Source organism: Boleophthalmus pectinirostris, unplaced genomic scaffold, assembly GCF_026225935.1.
Source record: "Boleophthalmus pectinirostris isolate CB_2022bp ecotype Guang Dong unplaced genomic scaffold, ASM2622593v1 HiC_scaffold_10, whole genome shotgun sequence".
NCBI classification, from domain to species: Eukaryota; Metazoa; Chordata; class Actinopteri; order Gobiiformes; family Gobiidae; genus Boleophthalmus; species Boleophthalmus pectinirostris.
The window spans coordinates 9,948,767-9,967,905 of record NW_026570971.1 but is presented as its reverse complement, the minus strand read 5'-3'; the positions used below and the strand labels follow the sequence as shown (position 1 = coordinate 9,967,905).

The 19,139-nt window shown below is 39.7% G+C and overlaps 1 protein-coding gene across 1 annotated transcript in view; it reads left to right on the top strand.

The window, feature by feature from the left end:
* myo10l1 (myosin X, like 1) overlaps positions 1-14,860 on the top strand; it is an 86,146-nt gene extending 71,286 nt beyond the window's left edge. The window contains exons 25-45 of the mRNA XM_055160787.1: positions 1,206-1,522; positions 2,447-2,680; positions 3,599-3,722; positions 4,535-4,676; positions 5,056-5,160; positions 5,235-5,330; positions 5,458-5,551; positions 5,632-5,687; positions 6,006-6,148; positions 7,030-7,224; positions 7,687-7,844; positions 7,925-8,045; positions 8,748-8,896; positions 9,923-10,071; positions 10,163-10,370; positions 10,989-11,125; positions 12,140-12,263; positions 12,677-13,024; positions 13,567-13,743; positions 14,256-14,447; positions 14,702-14,860. Coding sequence (XP_055016762.1) covers positions 1,206-1,522; positions 2,447-2,680; positions 3,599-3,722; positions 4,535-4,676; positions 5,056-5,160; positions 5,235-5,330; positions 5,458-5,551; positions 5,632-5,687; positions 6,006-6,148; positions 7,030-7,224; positions 7,687-7,844; positions 7,925-8,045; positions 8,748-8,896; positions 9,923-10,071; positions 10,163-10,370; positions 10,989-11,125; positions 12,140-12,263; positions 12,677-13,024; positions 13,567-13,743; positions 14,256-14,447; positions 14,702-14,806 — 3,374 coding nt within the window. The 3' untranslated portion in view covers positions 14,807-14,860. The remainder of the gene's footprint in view (positions 1-1,205; positions 1,523-2,446; positions 2,681-3,598; positions 3,723-4,534; positions 4,677-5,055; positions 5,161-5,234; positions 5,331-5,457; positions 5,552-5,631; positions 5,688-6,005; positions 6,149-7,029; positions 7,225-7,686; positions 7,845-7,924; positions 8,046-8,747; positions 8,897-9,922; positions 10,072-10,162; positions 10,371-10,988; positions 11,126-12,139; positions 12,264-12,676; positions 13,025-13,566; positions 13,744-14,255; positions 14,448-14,701) is intronic.
* Positions 14,861-19,139: the final 4,279 nt, after the last annotated feature.

Sequence of the window (19,139 nt, the reverse complement as noted above, 5' to 3'; positions counted from 1 at the left end):
GGGCCTAGTTAGAGAGAGCTTTGTATCTGATCAAGAGGATCTTGAAATTGATGGGGAGCCTGCAGAGTTGTTGCAGGCGGGCGACAGAGTTTTGAACATATTTACCAACAGCTTACTAACTTTCTCCAAATGAACAACTCCTTTGATGTTTTCCAGTCAGGTTTTAGAGCCCACCACAGCACTGAGACTGCTCTTATCAAGGTGACAAATGACATTCGCCTTTACACTGATGCAGGCAAAGTCTCAGTCTTGATTCTGTTAGATCTCAGTGCTGCTTTTGACACTGTCGATCATAGGATCCTCTTACAGAGACTAGAGGATTGGTGGGCATCTCTGGTACTGCACTAAACTGGTTCATGTCCTATCTAGTAGACAGGAAGTATTTTGAAATTGATTGAACAAAAGGGGGCCCAGGTGTCGATCCTGGGCCCCCCAGAGAATAGACTTTAAAGCGGCTCTGTTTGTGTACAAGTCTCTCCATGGCCTGACACCAAAGTACATCTCTGACATGTTAGTGCCATATGAACCACCTGCACTCTGAGGACCTCGGGGCCCGGCCTCCTGCTGTTGCCCAGGGTCAGGACTAAACACGGGGAGTTAGAGTTTCAGATTCATGCAGCTAAAACCTGAAACAGTCTTCCTGAACATGTGAGATGGGTCTCTACTTTATATCCAGGCTCAAAACAGTTCTGTTTAGCTGTCTGTACGACTGAAAGGTTTTCATTTTTCATTTCGCACTGTTCTTGCTAATTTAATGTCTCTGTCTCTTTTTAATTTTATAATGATTATTTATGTTTTGATTTGTTTTTATTGTGATTTTAATGTATTTCTTATACTGTAGAGCTCTTTGAATTAATTTGTGTACAAATTGTGCTATGCAAATAAACTTTATTGAAGTTTTTGAAGGTCAGTGTAGGGAAATCTGTAGAGGAGACTGCTGCAATAATCGAGTCTGGAGGTGATGAAGGCAGTGATGATCAGTTTCGGCAGCGGAGGGGTAGAGGGAGGGGTGAAGGCGGGCGATGTTTCGAAGGTGGGAGAGGGCAGTCTTGGTGATGTGGCGGATGTGTGGTCTGAAGGCGAAGGGTGAATCGAAGATGAATCCAAGGTTTCTGATCTGAGCTGAGGGGGTTACTGTGTGGTCGTTTGAATAAAATCAAAATATAACATTAAGCAATTCAAAGATATAATTTCTTTTTCCCCAGGCGCCTCTAAGGATGAAGAAGTGGATGAGGGCTTCCACGCGGAGGAGGAGTGCATCCCTCTGCCGGACTTCCCCCCTCCGGCAGAGAGCAACGCCCCTGTGGACCAGGACATCTTCGCCAACCTACCGCCTCCTCCGCCCGCCTTCGCCGAGGGCACGGTGCCACCTGCCCCCCCTCCTCCACCCCCCTTACCCGCCAACGGTGGCCCTCCTCCCCCTCCGCCCCTCCCGCCGCCGGACGTCACCGGAGCTCCACAGCCCCCACCCCCTCCGCCCCTGCCCCCCACAGAGGAGCCCAAGCCCGGTCCGGACAGGAAGGTCTGTGGAGATGTTACAATTATTATTATTCTACATATAATGGTGGTTTAAGAAGTCACCATAGCAGTATTCTCAAACATTTTTAACTTGATTTCGTTACAAAACATACTCAACATTTCATATTTTGAGTAATGATCATTTTAAAAGTTGTGATACTAAATAATAGCATTTGTTTATTATAGCATGTGGTCTTACACTAGTTCTGATAAAACTCAAGATTCAGTATTGATACCTGCTCTAATGAGCATCTACTTTTCTATACCAGTTTTAATATTGATTACTATCTGATCTACACCATAGGAGCGTCATAGAAAATGCCTTAAAATTAGGTTGTTTCCAGCTCAGGCTTTGGTCAGAACATTTCAATCACCCTTAAGTCAAGTGTGTATGTAGTCTTGTGCTCGTTTGATTAAATTATAATAAGTAGGGATGGGACAAAAATTCAAGATCAGTGCAAAATAAAAGGAAATGTATGTGTTTATTTCTGTCTAAATCTCATTTTATGGTCCAAATATTGTGTCTTTTTAAAAATAATTTTATTTGTTAAACTTGCATAGATGTAAACAATCAGAAAGAAGTGTGTGGAATCCCTCAGTCATCCAGGTGGAATCCATCACAAAGGAGAAATTCAGTTTGTCAACTGGACAAATGTTTATTTAGGTCGAAAACGCAGCTCATCTTAACTGAAGAAGCAGCTTGGATGAGCTGTGTTTTCGACCTAAATAAATGTTTGTCCAGTTGACAAATTGAATTTCTCCTTTGCCAATCAGAAATAAATCAGATTATTCACATCAGATGTAGGCTAACTCTTTACACGACATTTGAATAATCCGACGACTCTAGAAATCAGATCAAAATTTTTGGTATAATTTTGGAATAATTTTTGGTGTAGATGTGAACGTAGCTACTGTTATGTCTCCGTAGGTCAGCCTGGTGGAGAGTTTACCCGATGGGGACGAGCCCATTTACTCCATGCCCGCCGACACCGAGTCGGACTACGACCAGGAGGAGGAGGAGGGGTCTGTTAACGCGGGTGACGACAGCAGCTCCGTATCCGGGAGCAACCGTGGCAGCGCGGCGGTGGGAGACGACGAGCATCCTCGCAAGTCCACGTGCACCAACGCCAGCATAGAGTCCTACAGAGGCAGCTCGGACTCTGTGAGGGCACACACTTACACGCATCCTTTCACGCGAGCACGCAGACATGTATGAGCAGCGACACGCAATCTATTTGAATTATCTGTAATTTTTGCTAGTGCTGTAGATGATGTGACTAGGGAACAGTTTCACAAGGAAGATTTAGACTGGCTCTGAGTTGTTCATTTTTGTACAGTTTAAAAAAAAATCTAATTTGGGCTTTAACAGTATTTGCCATAAATCTGACAATCTCATGTATTTACAGTAGGTTTCCCAACAAAATAAACTAACTTTATGGGTTAATTCTTTGCCATATTTCTGGTAAGAAGTCAGTAATATTCCCACAGTTGGGATGTATAAGCTAAGTTAAGTAAGTATGTAGTGAAAAAAGGCAAGTAGCCTAAAATAAAGTTGTGTATTTTCATTTTGTTTATGTTTCTTACTCTGTAAAACGAGTCTGGGTTTGCTTCTCCACCAGCTTGACTCTTACTTGGCTTGGAGCAGGACTTCCTTCTGCTTGTTTCCATGGAAATATTCCTGCTCTGGCTATATTATTCCTCAGTATGACATTTCTATTTTCATGGACCCATGCAGGTGACATGCCACCTCCAGAACTTTAATGTGCAGTAAAGTAGTGGTGTATAACTTGTATATAAATTTAACATACTACTAACAATACTTTAGTCAGAACTTTAGAATTCTGACTCCTTAAATAAAAGAAATAAAAATATAATATTATACTAACTGTGAATTCCTTTTAAAAATTTTAATATTTTGTTTATTTGGAACTTATATTAGGTTAGTATACAATTATTATTTTTTCTTTATTCTTAAAGACCCTCTAAATCTTTCTTTGTGAAACTGATCTGACTAATGTTAAAAGTAGTTACGCCTGATACGATTTGGTGTGTTTGACAGTGTCGTTCTGTGTATTTCTAGTATGCTGACAGTGACGATGAGCATGACGGCATGATGGACACGGAGGAAGACCTGACCACAGGCAGGGTCACTATTCTGAACGGAAACGGACCTCCGTATTTCCATGGCTACCTCTACATGAAAGGTACAAACTGGAACATTTCTATAAACAATAGCACAAGATACAAGTACGAGAATGCTGCAGGTACAAGCATCATCCAACATATAGACAGGTGCTTTTTGGAGGGTTTCTTTTCAACTTGATAAATACTAATAGGGTAGGGTAACTTTTCAAAAATCTACTGAAGACCAATCAGCAAAATCTACAGAAGACTAAACAATGACAAACCAAGACACTCTCTTGGTTTGGAAATATTAAAAGCTTTTACCAATTATAAAAACATGTTCACCAACTATCAGAGCACAACGACAAAAAATTCAGTGTTTGACTTCAATTCAGATTATTCATCTTCATTTCAGTTTTGACAAGTTAAGATGTATTTATTTTGTAGCTCAATTGTTTTGTGTGCTTTTGAGCTATACTTATGATTAATTAAAAATCTAAATCATGATTAACTACATGGTTGTCCATATGTATCTTGTATTTACAACAAATAAAGGTAATTATTGGATTTGTTCTACTTGTAATTTAAATTTCTGATTTGTTTGGCTTATTGGGTATTTTTAGGTGCTTATTTCTAGACATTAACTCTGAAATGTGCTTACTATATTTTGGAAGGTTATCAGACATTACACATGTTATATACTGTACCTGTATCTGGCAAAACTATTACTGAAGTAGTAGCTTCCTCAGAATAATATAATATTCTATAATTATAATTCTATTATATTCAAGAATAATATAATCTAATAATATTTAGTTTGAAAATCATTCTGAAACCCATGGATATACTGCACATGTGTCTGTATTGTGTCTAACATGTTGTTGTTTTGCAGCTGGTCTTATGATCCCCTGGAGGAGGCGCTGGTGTGTGCTGAAGGATGAGACGTTCATGTGGTTCCGCTCCAAACAGGACTCACTCAAGTCGGGCTGGCTCTACAAGAAAGGAGGAGGCCTGTCCACCCTGTCCCGGAGGTTGTTGTACCCGTCACAGACTATCCATCTATCTAGGAACCTTCTATTATCAGTCTGTTTACATCTCCAAAGCTCAAAATGCTCTGGTCCACCTTGTGATGTCAGGAAGCAATAGTTCACAATTTAAAAACTGCCTTTTACTTTTAGTTCAGTAGAGATTGGCAATTTCAGTGTTTTCTGTTTAGAGCTCAGCTTAAATACACAGGGTTTGTGTGTTAAACATATGTGAATGAAACAAAACACAACTCCCGGCATGTTTTTGATGTGGAAATATTATAACATAGATGAGAAAACAGTGTAATATGGGCTCTTTAATTACAAAACACAATGGACTAAGTGTCAGCAGCAAAAAAGGCCCTGTGTAATGTATTTCTTCTTGCAGAAACTGGAAGATGCGCTGGTTTGTCCTGAGAGACGGAAAGCTGATGTACTATGAGAACGACAGTGAAGAGAAACTGAAAGGGACCATAGACATCCGAGCTGCTAAGTAAGACCCTCTCAACATAATAATTATAAAATAAACATTATTTCAACTCTCAAATATGTATCCTTTGATTACAGGGAGATAGTGGACAACCATGAGAAGGAGAATGCACTCAACATCGTGACGGATGAGAGGACCTACCAAGTGTTTGCAGAGTCTCCAGAGGATGCAAGGTCTGGACAAAATAAAATCTTGTGTCTTGAGATGATTGGTTGAAAAGCAAAGGTAGCAGATTAGGATTGTACTATCTGCAAAATGAAGATAGAGTGAATACGATGATGTAATTTTATCTTTTTGCAGTGGCTGGTTCAACGTCCTGACGAAGGTGCGAGTGTGTACACCAGATCAGTTGCTGGACATGGGGCATGAACAGGCCAACCCAAAGAACGCTGTGGTCAGTATATAACCGTCAAGTACATATAGTATTTCACTTATCATATTATTATTGATATTAATATTTGATGGTTTGTGCAGGGAACTCTTGATGTGGGGTTGATCGACTCAGTGTGTGCTTCAGACAATCCTGATCGGTAAGAGTTCTGTTTTTTTATCAGAAATGAAATTTTATTTAAAATCATGGCACTTTCTAGATTTGAGGGGGCAAAAAGCAGTTTGTGAGCACTTAAAGGATAGATTTGCTAGGCCAGATTTTCCATAAATATATACATTTTGTTTCACACCATAATTGCATAAGTGTTCCAAGTTTTCAAGGTTTTCAGGAAATTACAAAAATAAACTGCTTATGTTCACGACTATAAAAGTCTTTCTGATTGGACAAAAGAAAACAAACACAGTCATGCTTTGAGTCCGGTGATGTTCCCTCTGCTGACCTGTGTGTCCATGTGCAGGCCCAACTCATTTGTGATCATCACAGCCAACCGTGTGATCCACTGTAATAGTGACACCCCAGAGGAGATGCACCACTGGATTAGCCTGCTGCAGAAGCCCAAAGGAGACGCTCGCATCGACGGACAGGAGTTCCTAGTCAGAGGTATGGCTCCTGTTTTCACTGTCTGACATTTTAAATTATTCACTGTTTCCCTTAAAGCCATTCGACGATGTATTAATTTATATGTTTATATATAGATGAGATAAGGTAAATTGTTGACATAGTGTTTATTTACATGAGAACAGATAATAGTTTAATGAACAGTTCTAGTATGGTAAGTGTGGTACATGTGATGTAATCAATAAAATAAAGCATCAATTACATACATGATCAGATTCAGCATCTATATTTTCAATTTGGTCATTTTAATCTTTCTAATGAAAATGCTGTTTGCTGATACTGGCACCTGCCCCATTCTGAGGGAAGTAATCAATCAAACTTTATTTATAAAGCACTTTTCATGCATATCATGTATATCAAAATGATTTACAGAGGGAATAAATAGTATTTTTGTCACAAACATTTACCCAAATCCAGCTGATCCCATTTTTAAACAGATCACAGTCAGCACAGTCAGAAGAAGGACGTCAGCATATTCTACAAATCACAAAACAACAATACAGATTTAAGGATCAAACATGATAATGTTTGTCCAAATAGATATTATTAGCCATAACAGGAAAATAACCCAGTTGGTTTGTGTAACAAACCAGTTTCTTTATAGTTAAGGTTAAGATTTGCCTTTATTGTCCCCATCGGGAAATTTGCCATCTGCATTTGATCCGTCTTTCATCTCCAGATCATGAGCTAGTCTTGGTCAGCACTTCCTTCACTGGAGGATTTTACCTGTTGTGCATGTTTTAGGTTGTTAGTGTCGTGAATGTAAAATCCAGTGTTTCGCTTCTTAAAATCTCCATTGATTTACTACAACTTTATCAACAGACTGTATATAGAATGTACTCATCTCCTTTTCCTTGTTGTAGGCTGGCTGCAGAAGGAGATGAAGACCAACGCCAAGAGCACGTCTCTGAAGCTGAAGAAGCGCTGGTTCGTACTGACCAGTGGCTCTCTGGATTATTACAAAAGCTCAGAGAAGAACTCCTCCAAGATGGGCACCCTGGTCCTCAACTCACTGTGCTCTGTCATTCAGCCGGATGAACGGGTTCACCGGGAAACAGGTGAGGAGGCGCAGAGATGAACAGTGACATGAGGGATTAGACAAGGGAGATTTTTTGCAACATGGGTTAAGCAGTTTGTAGATTAAGTAGTTCTCAGATATATATGTTTTTATTGAATAACATTTTTCAAATATCAGCATCATAGGATAATATACTTAAAGAAAGACAAAGGGCCTCATTCATGAACAATTTTTTACTTAAGACCTTCTTTTGAACATTTTTGGCATTCACAAAACTTTTTCTTAACTGAAAATGTTCTTCTGGAAGAACAAATGCTACAAACAGTCAGGAGCACTGGAACAAAGAACAAAAATTCTACTGTTTTAGAATATTATTACTCTGATAATGCAACAAAAAATTTAAGTTCCTCCATGACTGTAAGTTATATATCTTCTAAAATTATTTCCTAAAAACTATGAGGAGTGAGAAAATTTAGCTAACGTAACATTTGTTCTTCAACAGGATACTGGAATATCATTGTGTATGGAAGAAAGCATTCATATCGTCTATACACCAAAATGTTGAACGAAGCCATGAGGTGGGCCGCTGCCATTCAGTCAGTCATCGACAGCAAGACGCCCATCGAGACCCCCACACTGCAGCTTATCAGGGACATCAAGGTACATGCAGATTAGAGCGCCAGGAATGTGTGTGAAACCAAAGAGACTGTATTTGTGTTAAATGTTTTTTGTTCCTCCAGGAGAACAGTGTGAACCCGGAGATCGTGGATCAGATGTACAGAAGGAACCCCATCCTCAGATACACACAGCACCCCCTGCACTCGCCCCTCCTGCCCCTGCCCTACGGAGAGGTCATCAGCCGTGAGTCAACATACCAGTACTATAAGACGACTATAAGATACTACTACTATCAGTGTACTATAAGATACTAGTACTATCAGACCTTATCAGATCTCAGAAGCTAAGCAGGGCAGGGCCTGGTTAGTACTTGGATGGAAGACTGTTGGGAAAATCAGGTGCCACGAGGGGGAGTCAGTGAAAAAAACTGTTGTTGTGTCTTTAGGCAAGGCACTTCACCCATATTGCCTCGCTTCCGTCAGTCTGCCCCAGGGCAGCTGTGGCTGCAAGAGTGGCTACCACCACTGGAGTGAATGAATAATGCTCTGCTCTGAAAAACTATATAAAACTGATCCATTATCATTATAGTATCCATTACTTAACTCTATATATTTATAATATGATTGTAATTATTATGATTTTAGCAAATAGAAATACAACAACTAATAATAATGCATTAGTCTAAAGCAATGGTCTTATATATTTGTCCAGACTCTGCCCCTTTTTGCCACATCTCCCATTTAGTCCTCCAGGTGCGGCCCAAGTTAGAAGTTCTTTTTAAACTGTGATTGTGGGAGGAGTTCAAGTGTTGAGTCTCATGTTAATAATTACAGTCTTTATGGGCACCTTCTCAGGTGACACATGGATTAATACATTTTTTTTTACCTCTTTTTATCCATCTCTTGTTGTTTATTAATCTTACGCCTGTTGTGTTGTGTGTTGTAGTGCACCGGCAGCAGGGCTATGCCAGTCTGCAGGACGAGGCTGTGCGGGTCTTTAACTCTCTGCAGGAGATGGAGACATTGGCCGACACTGTGCCCATTATACAGGGGATACTGCAGACCTGCCAGGACCTGCGCCCGCTCAGGGACGAGGTACTTTAGCCACACTACTACACACTACATACTACAATCTGGATATTATGCACTTTTTAAGCTTTTAAACATGTCATGTTTCCTAATCAAACTATATTTTCAGATTCAGTTTCTATGCAAGCAGCTGAAATCAAGTGTCACTTTAATTTGTCTCATTCTAATAATTGCTTAGTGTTTCAATTGCCTACCTAGTTACCTAACAACCATATTAAACAAAGGTCAGTTGTGTCTTAATTATACAATCATTATGATTTTACAACAAAAAATATATGGCAAGACATTTATTTTGTTATATTAAGGTTTGCAAAGCTTTAAACTGCTGGAATGTTCTGTGTTGATGAATTAGGTAAAGGTATTCCATATCAGAACTCTACTTCCTCTTATTTTGTACTTTTCTTCTCACTTTTTCTCCACCGTCTGCCACTGGACTGTAAAACTATGATAAATATTTACCACTAAACTAAATAATAATTAAAATAAAGTGACCAGATGTCCCTATTTACCCAGGACAGTCTCAGTTTTGAGCCCTGTGTCCCCTGTCACAGCAGATTTATCCCAAACCAGATTTGTCCCAGTTTTATACAAGAAATGTCCCAGGTGTCCATATTTTTGACCAATCTGATCTCTACCAACAGTAAAGAGAGGTATACATTGTCATTTCTTTAGGTATAATACAGAAAAGCTGCTTAAAAATGACCAAAACACAAAGAAAATATGACTATATTGACTCACTTTAGTACCAAGTGCAGAACAATTTTCCTCAACAATTTCCAGAACAATTCGCACTTGTTTCACAATTTTATTATTACCAACCACCTCAAACCAGGAATCTCCCAGTTTGTTTGTTTTTTTCAAATCTGGTCACTCTAAATAAAAAAAATTAAAATAATGAAAATGCAATCAAATGCATTTAAAGTTATGAAGTAGGAAAATGTAAATTGTCCAAAAGTGTTTCCAGAAGCCATAAAAAGTCATAAAAACATCTCCTTTAAATTCACTTCCATTTGCTTCTTTATCTTTTTCCAGGTGTACTGTCAGGTGATCAAGCAGACCAATCACGTGCCTCAGCCTAACAGCCCAGCCAACCGGGCGCACTGGCACCTGCTCACCTGCATGAGCTGCACCTTCTTACCCAGCAGAGCCATCCTCCGCTACCTCCGCTTTCACCTCAAGAGGCGCGTCAACAATTAATTATCACACTATTTATAATAATAATAGTGCACCTTCAAAAGTATAACCCTAACTGTGCTGATGTCAACTTTTCAGGGTCCGAGAGAGGTACCCGAACACAGAAATCGAGCGCTACGCCACTTTCATCGGGGAGTCCTTGAAGAAGACAAAGACGCGTGAGTTTGTTCCGTCACAAGAGGAGATCGCCGCCCTGCTGGTGAGACAGGAGATGAGCACCACGGTCTACTGCCACGGAGGAGGCTCCTGCAAGATCTCCATCAACTCGCACACCACAGCCGGAGAGGTACGCAAGCAGTCGATTTCTTTTATAATGTAACTAATTTAATTGTAGGAGTAGCTTTATTAAGGAATTTATTCTGAGTTCTTTTATATTTGTAAGTGTAATATAAAAAGTAATTATGTAAAAGTTTGTTGAAGATGCGTTATGTAACTTTTCTGGTGGAGGATGATTCAGCGGAATGGAATTAAACTAATTTATCTTTCATTTATTCAATCTATTACAGGAGTTTTCACTGCTAAACATAGACTGTTAAAAATGCATTCTTTAAGTTTAATTTCATACTGTGAGAAAGATTTGAGGCAAAACAATATAATCTCCATGGAAAATTTGAGATATAAACACTTAAATCTATCAGAAAATGACTTAAAAATTGTGAAATTATGTGAAATTAGTGAAGTTATCTTAAAATAAACTATGTCTTGACTGGAATTAAGCAGTCTCAGAAGTAGTAAGTACATAATAAATCTGAAAACAAGATTAATAACCTGAGTTTTAAAAAATAGAAAAGCAGGTATCTTTGTTATATGTGCATCTGTGTTATATTTGGAAACTGTTTTGTTTGTGTTACATAAACAAAGTAGATTTGGATTTGGAACATAACCATAAACGTGTGTGCTGCAGGTGGTGGAGAAGTTGATCCGGGGCCTGGCCATGGAGGAGAGTAAGAACCTGTTCTCTCTGTTTGAACACAACTCCTTCACTGACAGAGCTCTGGAGAGCAGAGTCATCGTGGCCGACGTGCTCGCCAAGTTTGAAAGGTACTGTCTATTAACTACTACTGCTACTAACCTGCGTGAAATTGGCCCCCCATCCAAAAGCAAACCTACAAAATAACTGTGTCAATCGTTTGTGGTGTTTTGTGCTGCAAAATCTTTGTTTGTGCTGCTTTAGTTTTTGAGATATTAACGATACTTTTATAGGTCAAATTAGGGTCAACCAGCCTTAAAAAATGTCTAAAACTAAATTTTGTCATTCGTTTGTGCTGAGTTTGTGCTGAGTTTTCATTTATGTTAGAATATTTCTAAAATTATTAATTATTATTTTTGCGGACATTACATGATGTTATTTCTGACGTCAGTAACTTTAGCAAAACTCCACAAAACCAGTGAAGATAAACGATCTCAGGTTGTGAAAAAGTCTGTATTATTATATAAAACATGAATAAAAAGCAAGTTACTCAAGACTGATACATAATTTTCCACAGCCTGAGATCGTTTCTCTTCACTAGTTTTGTGGAGTATTGCTAAAAATAATAATTCATAATTTTAGAAATATACTTACACAAATCTAAATTGTCACAGCACAAAACAGCACCAACGAAATTCAAACGTTTCGTATAATTTTCTGCCTGTTTTGAGGCTATTTTAACATTTTGAGGGGCTGGATGACGTCATCGGCCTAAAATAAAGCTGCTAATATCTTAAGAGCCATAATCACACAAACGAAACATTTTAGCACAGCACAAAGAAAACACTAACGGTTGACACCATTCTGGGCCGTTTTAGAGCATTTTAAGGCTGACTAATTTGACCTATAAAAGAACTGTTAACATCACAAAACTTTTTGCAACACAAACGGAGCACAAACGATCAATATAGTTTTTGTGTAGGTTTGCGTTTGATGAGGGGCCAACTTCACGGACGTCTGCTACTACTTACTACTACTACTACAAGCACTGATCTCTGAAGATATTTCTACATTAAACCATTCCCGAGGCGCTGTGAAATATTGCTGCCTATAATGAACATTGATTGTGGCTGATGTGGTTGCAGACTGGCTGGCAGCGAGGAAGAGGAGGAGGAAGGAGAGTGGAAGCTTTACTTTAAACTCTACTGTTTCCTGGACGTGGAGAGCATGCCCAAGGAGGGGGTGGAGTTTGCATTTATGTTTGAGCAGGTAACCGTCTACTTTAACCTTTAACCTTAACTTTAAATTTAGTTAGTTTTCATTTACATTTTGTCCCTTATATCTACAGTAAGTCCTAAGTGAAATTGTAAATGTAAACTTGCTGATCATACGCAGTTTTTTTCTTGAAATTTTGTCATTGTTTAATAGGGTTTGGCATTATAAGTACTTTTTACTTCAGCCTAAACCCTTTCGGTCATGATCTAGGGGATTGTAGTCTATGTTTTGTTTTGTTTGAGTTGTAAAATGACCGAATAAACTACTACTACTACATTTAGACCCTTCCTGTAAATACATTTAAACCACTCAAATTAATTCAGAATATCAAGGTATACTTTTTACTAATTTACTGTTTTTACATTGTTGGGAGTGACTTAACTTGCTCATCTTCTCTCGTGTCTCAGGCTCACGAGTCCCTGATCAGTGGTCACTTCCCCGGCTCTGAGGAGACCCTGCAGCACCTGGCCTCCCTCCGCCTGCAGTACCTCCACGGGGACGGAGCGGGACGGGCCGGCTGGAGCTTAGGCACCGTCTACCCCATCGGGCGCCTACGCAATCGCATCCTCCACTCCACCAAGCCCGGGGTGGGGGCCGGGGCCGGGGCAGGAGGGGCTGCTGGAGGGGCCGGGGAGGGGAAGGGAACAGCCGGGCCTGGAGGGGTCAGTGTCGGGACAGAGAAGAGGAAGACCCCCAGCTTCCTGGACGGGACGCTGAGGAGGAGCTTCAAAACAGGTTCATTAAAGAAACAGAAGGTGAGTGGAGACACAGGACTTTGTAATTAGGGACAGACTGATATATTGGTTATGTTATTAAGTTCTTTTTTCAGACCTAGAGTTATGTTTCATACCTGACAGTTTCGACTGCTCATTAGCGGTCTTCCTCAGGATAGACCGCTAGTGGGGATATATTGGTTGGCTGATATTTGCACTTTTAGCAAATTGGCTTATACTACAATGTGAATTTTAAGAGAGCCATGTGTTTGTTGTGAGCACATTTTCACTGGAGAGACTTCTGATGGTTTAAAGACTTAAAACTAAGCAGGAGAAGTCACAGAATACAGAGTCACAGAGAAGAAACAAGTGTAAATGAAGCTAAATATAATTCCAGCTATGTTTTTGATGAGAGGACAACTGTATAACAAGGTTAAAAGCTCAAAATTTTGCATAATCTGAAGTTAATTTTGTATAATGAGTGTAGGATTAGTCTCCAGGAAATTAATGCAAGTCAGTGTACTGTCCCAAAGCCACACAGCAGCCACATTTATGAGTGTGTTTGTGTGTTTGTGTGTGTGCAGGTGGAGGAGGAGCAGATGCTGGAGATGTGGGTAAAAGAGGAGACCTCTGCCACCCGCACCAGCGTCCTGGAGAAGTGGACCCGGCTCCAGGGCATGCCCCAGCACCAGGCCATGCTCAAGTACATGAGCATCATCAAGGAGTGGCCCGGATATGGATCTACGCTCTTCGATGTGGAGGTGACAGCTGTGCTTTCTGTTCAAATGGACACACTTGACACACATAAAAGCAAAGAGGGCTATAAAAATTGAAGTTAAATGAAGTTAAAGTTCCAAAACTGCATCACCAAATGACCTCGGTTAGGTCAATAGATGTGGCAGCAGTTACATTTGCCCACCAAGCCCAAAAATGACAATTTCAGGTCCAACCAGGTCATGCCTTACTTTTGTGTGAACGTTAGGTGTGTGTGTGTGTGTGTGTGAATTGTAGTGGTCAAAGATTGGTTTCTATCAGTCTACCCAAGGGCATCTGTGGCTACAGAAGAAGTGTACCACTACTGAGAGTGGAAAGATGCATGATAATAATGAACTCATATATTGTTTTTAACTAAATGTGAACATTGGAATTAGTATCCTTTCAACTGCTTTTCACTTCTCTCCCTTTTACTGGCCTCTTGTTGTTTACTCTTGTACCTCTAGAAGCCCCTGTGTTTGTGCACACATAACCTCTCTGTGTTCTGTTTTCTGTGCAGTGTAAAGAGGGTGGCTTCCCTCACGACCTGTGGCTGGGTGTCAGTGCAGATAACGTGTCTGTGTACAAGAGAGGAGAGCCCAAACCTCTGGAGACCTTCCCCTACGAACACATCACCTTCTTTGGAGCGTCACAACTCTGCACCTACAAGATCATCGTGGACGAAAGGGAGATGTACTTTGAGACGGCAATGGTCAGAATATATGGCATATACACATTTTCTAATTACCCACAGTAACATCTATTCCTGTTTGCATATCAATTTGGAAATACTAGAAAATTTGAGTGATTATTATAGTGTCATACAAACTGTTTTTCATTACGCGTTCAATTTCAATAGTTTCATGTTTTGTACAGTTCCAGTCTGGCACTTACACCAGTTTCCGTGGCCACTTCACACTGGACAGTTGAAACAATCAAACACTTAACACCTGGTTTCCGTTTTAGGTGGGAGAGATCTACAAGATCATGAGGGCTTACATCAACATGATGGTGAAGAAACGCTGCAGCATCATGTCAGTGACCAGCGTGAGCAGTCCCTGGGTCAGGTGATCACCACCGTCATCAGGAGCTTGATCCAGTGGCACCAGCTGAACGTAGCACAGGAGCAGTCAGCTGGTTTTATTGGAGCAGTGACCAGCAGGCCCCGGAGAAGAACTAAGGCCAAGTATCAAACGCAAAACAAGATGGAGGTGACAAAGAAGCCAACGCACACTCCTCAGGCTGGGCTCTCTCTGGGCTCTCACTGGGATAGGGCTCATGTCTGACTAATGTAATCTAATCTAAAGTCAGTGAAGACAAAGTGTGTGGAGGACCCTGTGTTATTTCTGTTCCATTTTCAGCTGGTTGTTGTCCTGCATGTAAATGTTCACACCTCAGTCTTCACCACAGGAGTGATCCATCCAAGCACAAAGTCCCTCTGGCCCAGTGTCCCAGATGCCCTCCCAGTGCACTGCCGGAGCCAGCCAACCCACCTCCGAACACTGTCACTCTTTTTTTAAACGTCTCTCTCTTTCTCTTCGTCTTCACGCTGCATCAAGTTTCATTACATTGCCTGGTTTTCTGGTGTTTCTGTTCAGTATTACATTTATATGTAGTTGTCAATAAGAGAGAGGACTCTATGATAAAGTGTTTTTCTACGGGGCTAAAGCTGCTTCAGTCTCTGTGAACCATTAGTCACACATCAGTGCCACCGTGTGGCCACGAGAGGTAAACTCAGCCAATGGAAGGGGCTTAAAACATTTTAAAAGCATATATTATAATACATATTCTTAAGAAGAATAGGTAGTGTTCTTATACCACTGATATTGCCTATAAAGAATCTGTGCATGGAAACCAGTCCCCTGCAATGGTACAAGAAAATAAAGAGAAGAGAGATATCCACAGACAGATATAAGACATGTTATCCACATATTTAACTGATGCATAAGTCACTGTATATTCACAGAGAGGAAGTAACGACTTGTATTGTTTTCTACTGTATATCACATATTAACACTGGTATTCAACGACTGGCACTCTGCACTGTACAGTCTAAATATATTACAACACAATGTGACACCTTTGTGTAATTTAAGTGCAGAAATAATTGATATGTGTGTGTGTGTGATGACCGTGTGTGTGTGTGTGTGTCCTGCACTAGGCCATAATGTGAACTCTGGACATGCACAGCTCCACTCTGAGCCAGGCTGATGCTTCACTGTCTGCTCCACGCACCGCCCACAGCATCAGAGCCATACGAACTCTGTCCATTCTTTTAACTTGGAGGATTTCTACATGTCATTTTTATTACCGATATTATTACGATATGTGTTTCCCACTAACCCTCAAGTGTTGTGTCTGGAATGCTGCTGTACGTGTGTCACATGTAACTCAAATGCTCGGAACAGAAACGTGACGGGAGAAGTGTAAAAGAAAAGTTTATTGTATTGGAGATGAGATGTATTTAATGACTAACGTTTTGGACGAGGGCTGTTGTGGTGTCAGTGGAATTGTGGGGCGGGGCGGGGGGAGGGAGAGGGGAAAGGGGGGGTTTTATCTCTTCATATTATGGTGTATGTGATGCAGTGAGTCTGTGAGAGGTACTAATGAGAGAACTGGAACGCTAACAGGATTTTTGACTTTGTACGTACTTGTTTTGAACTCATGTTGTAATTTCACCAGCGGCGAGCTCGCAGACAGGAGGAGGCCATCTTTGTCACTCACACACAGCGAAGGCAGTGGTGGAAGAAAGATCACAGCAAAAAATCTACTCAGTAAAAGTGTTGAGGGAAAAGTATTTTGCAGCGATTTTTGCAAACCATTAAAGTGTCAGATTTGGTGATTCTGATTTTAGAGATACCAGCAATTTTTATTTTCTCATTCTTGTTTGCTCTAAGTCAAGAATTTGATTCACAACTTTTAGGCAGAATGTTGCATAATATTGATTAAAAAAAAAAAAAAAAAACATTTCAGGAGGTCTCAAACTACACAACAAAAAGTGGAGTGTTAAAATTGACTCACTGAATAAATTTTTACATTTTCTCTGGGTTTATATGAGTCCAGTCTGTTCTAGAATTAATTTAACATTTTTGGAAATGTTAATTAACACTGGACCAAAGTTCCTGTTTAACCCTGAAATCAAGTTATATTAATGTTTTGAGAGTAAATGGGTAACAGTTTGTAGGGTTTTCTTGATTTAGCTAAACAATACACAAAGGTGTTTTATTTTTACACTTTATTTTAGTTAATTTAACATATTTACTTTGTTTTACTTTTTTTCACTTTTTTAATTTACTTTGTTAGTTACTTTCCACCACTGAGCTTAGGGGAAAAAAAACACAAATTCATTAACTAAGCAAAATTGATTGGACTGCAGCAGCGTCCAAGGTTTATCCCATTAATAAATAAGGTGTTTAAAGTGATCAGGTATCGTCGGCCTGTGTGCCACCTGTCTGCTGAGCTCCCACGCTAAACCACCCCAGGGCCCACTGGGACAGACCCCTGATGGAGGCAGAAGAGACCTGCTCCACTTACAGCCGCCCGCCTTTTGTTTACTTCATGCACAGTCGGATCAAGTAACCATAGCCATTCTCTTGGGGCTGTATCTGGAGAACTGTCTCATCTACTTCTGTTTTTGAGGATTAAAGCTGCACTAGGTAACTTTTCACATGGGTTGGAACGGTCTGTTTCCATGGAAACGTTATTGCTTTGTCTGGCATGTTTCACAGTGTCACATCTAGCTTTTTACATGCTTATTTACTTATTACATGCTTTATTACGGCTTAAAAACGCCTTCAGGAAAAAAAGTAGATTCGCCTCTGTACAGATCTGACCTGAAACTTGGCTTAGTGGTAGATACGTTCAATTGGTGCTGGAAAACATTACGTCGACATAATATTACTCAACTAGAAGTACAATTTAGAGATCCAATAAACTACGAGTAAAAATAACAGAGTAAAAAACTATTTGGGAAAACTACTACTAAGTTAGATTTTTAGATTTTAGATTTATGATTTTTACATTCTTTTACAACTGAACATATAACATTAATGAAATCATAGCAGAAAAAAAATAAATAAATAAAAAATAAAAAAAATTGGTCCAAAAAGGAAGAAAAGAAAACTTATTTAATCCCATGCCTGTCTTCTAATCCTACTGTAAATGGAAGGACAAAATAATTCACAAAATCTAATATTTTCAATGTCCAGACACAAAAATGAGACAAACTAAATCATATCTAAAAGAGAAGAGCAAGAAACTCAAATGTGATATTGTCAACGTAAAGCTTTTGTCACTTGTAGACTTACAGCGAGAAGAGAGTTTTATTGAGAGATACTTTATTGATCCTGAGGGAAATTCCAAGTTTTGCTACAACATCAGCTGCAAAATTGTGTTCTTTGTGTCTCAGTCAAAGGTGCCAGAGCAGTTTTAACAGGAGGACTGGTCAGGGAGAGTCAGCAGATCCTGTGAAGAGCCAAAAGTCTCTCTCCTCTGTGTCCTGCAGCATCACAGCGGCCTCCAGGGGGCGCCAGGTGAACACAACAGGAAAGGCCTCGTTTCTTATTTATTTGTAAAGGGACAGCACATATTAATGAACAGTAAAAATTTAAATATGTAAAGATTATAGTAGTGTGGCTAATTTCCATCTTCAGTCCCTCGGCAGGTTGATGTGAAATCATCTACAGGACAGAGAAAAGTACAACAATAACACAAAAGTACATTTTAAACAGTTAATTTGAAGTCCAAAGTCAAGAGTTTAAGAGTTAAACCAACAACCCCACAATAAAAAAAAAGTTATTTGGTTAAACATGGTGATATATTTGGCCACTGAACAATCACTGTTTTAAAGCTTAAGAAAAGTGCTGAAAATTCTCATATATGAGCAGGCACTGTATTCCATGTTTGACCTGCTCGAAAAGCAAGAGAGCTGTCTCTGTCTGCTGTTCTTACTCTGCTCTGGTGTTTCAGTATTTGATGAAATGTTAGATTCCTTCAAAGTGTTTTCTCTGGAAGATCTCCTGCCACATTTGCTGCCCCATATGGTGTAAAAAAAGCCTGTAGCATCTCAAATGTCCACAGTTTCTCAGCCTTTTGCGCGGTCTCCATGGTTACAGGAAAAACCCATCTCATTTCACACAATCCAACAGCTCCTTAGCGACTTGTGTCCTTTAAACTTCACATGCTGAACTTCTTAGTCGGGTAAAATCCCATGATATGATGTTAAAAACTGAGGTCAAAAAAACTAAAAAACTTTCTAAAACTTTCTAAAACTGAGTGTGAGTCAGAAAGCCACAAAAGCAGCCGCCCACTCTGTTGTTATTATGTGAAAAAAAGTAAAGAAGAGTAACTATAACTCAGATAAGAGTACTTCAATAAAAATATGACTCAAGTATGACAAAGTATG